Source organism: Hemiscyllium ocellatum, chromosome 20, assembly GCF_020745735.1.
Source record: "Hemiscyllium ocellatum isolate sHemOce1 chromosome 20, sHemOce1.pat.X.cur, whole genome shotgun sequence".
NCBI classification, from domain to species: domain Eukaryota; kingdom Metazoa; phylum Chordata; class Chondrichthyes; order Orectolobiformes; family Hemiscylliidae; genus Hemiscyllium; species Hemiscyllium ocellatum.
Genome location: NC_083420.1, coordinates 53,586,149 through 53,592,283, shown reverse-complemented (window position 1 = coordinate 53,592,283; position 6,135 = coordinate 53,586,149). Strand labels below are relative to the sequence as shown.

At 44.0% G+C, this 6,135-nt stretch overlaps 1 protein-coding gene across 1 annotated transcript in view; it reads right to left on the bottom strand.

Annotated features, from left to right (window-relative positions):
- Window positions 1–5,694: 5,694 nt before the first annotated feature.
- zgc:153896 (uncharacterized protein LOC569930 homolog) overlaps window positions 5,695–6,135 on the bottom strand; it is a 43,621-nt gene continuing 43,180 nt past the window's right edge. The window contains exon 6 of the mRNA XM_060840396.1: window positions 5,695–5,836. Within this exon, the coding sequence (XP_060696379.1) occupies window positions 5,695–5,836 (142 nt within the window). The remainder of the gene's footprint in view (window positions 5,837–6,135) is intronic.

Here is a 6,135-nt window from a genome sequence, read left to right as displayed (position 1 = left end):
TCCCCCCCGAGCGCGAGCCCCCGGCCCGCCTCCCCCCCGAGCGCGAGCCCCCGGCCCGCCTCCCCCCCGAGCGCGAGCCCCCGGCCCGCCTCCCCCCCGAGCGCGAGCCCTCGGCCCGCCTCCCCCCCGAGCGCGAGCCCCCGGCCCGCCTCCCCCCCGAGCGCGAGCCCCCGGCCCGCCTCCCCCCCGAGCGCGAGCCCCCGGCCCGCCTCCCCCCCGAGCGCGAGCCCCCGGCCCGCCTCCCCCCCGAGCGCGAGCTCCGGGCCCGCCTCCCCCCCGAGCGCGAGCCCCCGGCCCGCCTCCCCCCCGAGCGCGAGCCCCCGGCCCGCCTCCCCCCCGAGCGCGAGCCCCATGCGCGCGGGTCTGCTCATTGATTCGCACCAGCCCTGCAAACGTCCGAACCAGCGTTTCCGGGTCATTCGCTTCCCTCCCCTTCGGCCAGGCGGAGAGTCACTTCCGGATCATCCCCCCCACCCTGTACCATTCATGTGTAGGAATTCCCATTCCCTAATGCTGTCACTGTCTCTGCTTCTCTGAGGGATGACAACCATTGCCAACGTCTGGTTTAGGAACAATGTTCTCAACTCTGAGCAGTTAAAGAGGGGAATTAATCAAGGAAGGTCACAATCATATCCATATTCTTCATTAAGTACCATCCTGGAACAAGCTCAGTGAGATGAAGGATGAGAACATTGCTTTATCATTATTTAACATTTAGCTCCAAGGGCTAATCCTTGGGTACCTCTGCTTTCAGGTCTCCATGCAGCCACTTGTCACCACCAGCCAATTGTTAGTTTTCAAATAACCTAGCGACCGCCTGTCCCACATGTTGAAAGTCACACGCCACCAGGAACTTCACCCAACAAAGGAGCGGCACTCCGAAAGCTTGTGATTTCAAATAAACCTGTTGGACTATAACCTGGTGTCTCTGCTCCTGGGCCTGGCCTAACTGGCCATAAACAGGTCCAGGCAGCGGGCTGTGGAGGGGATTGTTAGGGCCGACTGCCTGCCCCTCTTCCGCAGTTACATTAGAGCCCGGGTGTCCTTGGAGAAGGAGCACGCGGTGTCCACCAACACCCTGGGGTTGTTCAGGGAGAGGTGGGTGCCGCAGTGGAGTGCATTATTTCCCCCTCCAACACTTTTGATTTAATCCCTGCCCTCCCCTTCACTGATCACACAGCATTTGCCCTTTGATGTGAAGGGCACTGCCTGTCACTGGCCACCCGGGTGTTTTCCTATCTTCCTGCTGGTGGAAATTGAATAAAGATTCGTGCACCTTGTGTCTCTCACTGTGTGTCACACCTGCACACACACTACATGGGTGCTGGGGTAAAAATAAGCATTACCACAGTTAGGCGGTAGTGTGGGGGTTAGCAGTAAAAAAAGAGCATCAGGTGTTTAAAAAAATTTAAAACATAACCTGGTGTCATGTGACTTCTGACTTTTCCACCCTAGTCCAATGCCAGCACCTCCACATCATGTCCCACATGTGGCAGAGTCTGCAGACCACACATTGGACATCTCATCCCTCTGACAGCTGATCGAACTGAAGCTAAAGCAACTCGTCCTCAATCCTGAGGGAACCTCTCAAGAGGGAGAAACAAAAAAAAATTGCTGGACAAAAGCCCAGCAAGTCTGACACAAGTTTGGAAAGAAATCAGAGTTAATGTTTCAGATCCAGTGACCCTTCCTCCGGACTGATGGTAGCACCCAGAGGAAACCCACACAGACACACGAAAAAGTGCAAACTCCACACAGTCACCTGAACATGGAATCAAACCTTAATGTAGTGTTTAACGTCCCAACATTACTACTCCCAGGTGTAGTAAAAGAAAACAAGGTTTGATGATAGCAAGCCAGAGAGGTTAGATTACCAAGAGTTTGATGAGAGTTTCCTCAAGGAGACACAGAGGAAAAGAATTCCAGAGTGGTGCGGTGGCTTAATGGTTAGCGCTATACATAAATGTAAGTGTTGCAATACATCAGGAATAAGTAATTGCTTAATTTATAATGTGTGGCATTTATACTGATCATTTTGAAACCATGAGAAATGTATTTAAGAGAGAGCAGAAGCTATTTGGGGATAATGAAGAAATAGGATAATCGTAAGTGAAAGTTGCCAGATACCAAGGAATGTGTTCTTGTATATTCAAAATCAGTGGAGGTTCCATCTATTGATGTTGGTTTGTACTTGATTTCTAGTTCGTGATAAAAGCTGGAGGGTAGACAAATAAAGGCCGTTATCAAGTTAATCATTGCTAATAGGATTAATATCAATCTTTGGGTGCAAGTTGCACATTGTACGCTAGTAAAGGCATCCATTGTTCAATCAAGCATGCTGACTCATGTAATTATGCCAGCGATATTTTATCTATCAGATATGTAGAATAGACATGCAAACAACTATTCCAATATTGATGAATTTAAGAAACTGCATTTTGATGAGAATAATCAAGAGACTCCACACTCATTGGAAAATAAAAGTTTAATTGCAATAGAGAAATAAAATAATTCAAAAATGCAAATACACCAACCCCAAAATTTAACAATACAGGTCAATTGGACTGTTAATAAAAAGAAAAGGCACTGAATTCATTTTTAAAGAAAGGAAATTGAAAAGCAGGGACTTTATGTTAATAAAAAATAGGACAAGGAGACCATGCAGCCCTTTCAGAACCTACTCCAAAATTAAATATTATCATTGCTGATCTGATTGTGACCCAAACTCCAAAATTCCTCATTATCCTTGTTAAACTAATTCAGCTTAGAATATATCAACAAGTCAGGCTCCCCTGCTCTCTAGCGAAGAGAATTCAAATGACTAATAACTCGCTGAGAGAAGAAATGCCTCTTCACTTTTATCCCAATTTTGACACTGTGTCCCCTTAATTGATTCCCCCAAGAGGGGAAACATCTCACCATCTATGCTATCAAGCCCTCTCACAGACAAATATGATCCAACTAGATCACTTCTCATATTCCTGAAATCCAATGAGATCGGCCCAACCTGCAATGGGTTCAACATTTACTCATATGACAATGCTTTCATCCCTCCATTCTCTGAGCTGTATCTAAAGTAGTTATATCCTAACATAAATAAGGTTACTGAACTGTATACAATACTTTAGGTGTGGTTGACCCAATGCTTTGTAAAGTTGCAGCAAGACATCCCGACTTCTATCCTCATTAACTACAAAACAAGGCCGGTATTCCATCTGACCTCCTATTTATTTGCTGTACTGGCATGTTGACATTTTGTGATTCCCTCTGAACTGTGATATCTTTCATTTAATTAATATTCTGCTTTTTTTCACTAAAGTAGATAACGTTGCACTTTTGCCACATTACGAGATTGGGTTGGACCAAAGGGTCTGTTTCCATGCTTTACATCTCTATGATTCTCTGACTCTATCCTAGCATTTTCCCAAAGAGTATTAAGGGGTAAAATTCACGTCTTTATTACGAGCTTTCAGATTCTGAAATCTGTGGGAAATGTAACACAGTCGCTGTTTTTTAATACATAATTGTAAATGAAAAGCAACATAGCTGGCTTATCTACAACACCGCTTTATCTCTGGGAAAATGTGCTTAATAACCTTCATGGATAAAGCGATCAGAAAGGTACAGAAATGTTTGAATCACGCCTGCTCAAAATTATGTAGCACAGTTCCTCTAGTAATCCTTCCATTCTCCGCATCACCTTCATCTTCAGAACTTGTGTTCCTATATGCAATCCCTATCCATGCAATCCATTCCTCACACTATTATCCTCTGCAGTAAACTCTTATATGGTATCTTATTAAATGCCTTCTGGAAATCCAAATACACTACATCTGCTAGTTCCACTTTATCCATCTGTTTGCTACAGTTGCAAAGATTAAAACAAATGTATCGATCATATCAACTTTGCTCAATAGTTTTATATTTCCTAACACAGGTCGTTCTGTTATAATGTGTTTCGTCAACACAAATTCACTAACGCAACTGACAAATTGAGGCTGTTGTTTCTACAATGCCAATCTATAAAACATGTGTTGGCTGTAATGCGATTATAACACCAATATTTAAAGCGCTGTTTCTAAGATTTTTGAAAGAACACAACCATCACATTATAGAACAGCTGGGTGGAGGCTGGTACAAATGCAACATTTAAGAGGCATTTGGATGGGTATATGAATAGGAAGGGTTTGGAGGGATATGGGCCGGGTGCTGCAGGTAGGTGGGACGAGATTGGGTTGGACCAAAGGGTCTGTTTCCATGCTTTACATGATTCTCTGACTCTATCCTAGCATTTTCCCAAAGAGTAATGTTAGACCAACTGCCCTTTATGGTCCTGCTTTCTGTTTTCTTCCTTTCTTGAATAAAGGTGTTAGAATTGCAATTTTCCAATCCGTTGTGACCTTTCCAGAATCTAGGCAACTTTAGAAGATTATACATTCATTATCTGAACAGCCACAAAAAACAGAAATTGCTAGCGAAACTCAACAAGTCTGGCAGCATCTGTGGAAAGAGAGCCGAGTTAACATTTTGAGTCTGGTGACACTTCACCAGAAGGGGAGGTGATCACCTCATGGTATTATTGCTGGATTGCTTATCCGGTGACCCAAGTAATCTTCTGGAGACATGTGTACAAATCTTGGTATGGCAGAACTTGAACCCAGCATTCAGACTCTTGCGATGGTCATGTTGATTGTGGGGGAAAACCCAACTGGTTCACAAATGTCCTTTAGGCAAGGAAACTACCATCCTTACCCTGTCTTGGCTACATGTAACTCCAGACCCACAGCAATATGGTTGATTCTTAATTTCTCTCTGGGTATTTAGGGACAGGCAATAAATGCTGCCTAACCAGCTACGCTCTCATCTCATGAATGAATTTAAAAAAAAACTTGCAGCACCAATGTCTACTTTTGTTTCAGATCTCTAGCATACACAGTTCTTTGCTTCATTTTATATATTTCAGCAGTCATATCCTGTCAGACACAAGAATGGAGGCCATCAGCTTAGGGAGCTTGTCTGACTTTAGTTCCTTTAGTTTATCACATACTTTTTCTCGAATGACTGTTTTAAGTTCCTGCTTCCCTTTTTCCCCTTGGGATGCTTCCTGTGTCTTCGACCGTGGAGTTACATGCAAAATATTTGTTAAAGTCTCTCTCCTTGTTTCACACAATTAATTCCCCAGTCTCACCCTCTCAGGGATTAACTTTTCCTCTTCACATTTTTATAGTTCCTGCTGTTTTGCTTCAGATTCTGCATCCTCCTTTTTATGTTTTCTGTCATCCTTTGCTAATTCTAAACTGTTCACAATCCTCTGACAATCCAGCAATCATTTCAACTTTACTCATCTTCTCTTTCAATTTGATACCACCCTTGTGGTGCATTCTTCTCATGGAGTTGGTCTTAGTAGGATATACCTTTTCTTACTTTCGAGTCAGTAAAGCTAAACTATTTTTTATTATTTGGCAAATGGAAATCCCAGAGTTATGTGATTTCCTCCTCACTTACTGAGTTGAATGCTATTTAGTCTACCACACAGTCTAGAGAGAGACAACAGTGTGCAGCATTGTTAGTGTCTCTCCATAATTGTAGAAAGGGTTTGTACTGAGGCCCAGGTGAAGGACATTGGCTGCACAATAGCCCTGATCTGTCCTCCACCTCTTCTCATAGATTATCATGGTATCCAAAGCCTGCCATTTAACTAATGGGGTTTGACACTAGGAACATGTTGGTATCTCCCATTCCTTCATTCTGTAGCAGCCTCCTGGCTGCTAAAACACAGAGATTGCTAATTTGGCCAAACAGCAAGGGATGCTGGGTGCACTGGCCAGGTAGAACTCTGAAATCACAAAACCCAAACACCAGCTACAGCAACCAGGTGCTAATGATATTAACATAATGTAAAAGGCAACACTAATCCTGAACAGACATACCCCAACAGCTTATCCACCAAATAAAGGAGGGCTCAGACAAAAGAAAGCACCAGATCCTGTGACATAAAGTAACTAAACAGTAGCATGCCATCCAAATGATTGACTCTGTTTCAAACTATTAAGTGTACCTTCCCAATTGGCCAGAAAACTAGAGAAAGTTCACCAAAAGGTATAAAAAGAGGATTCACCTTCAGACCTTGCTCTT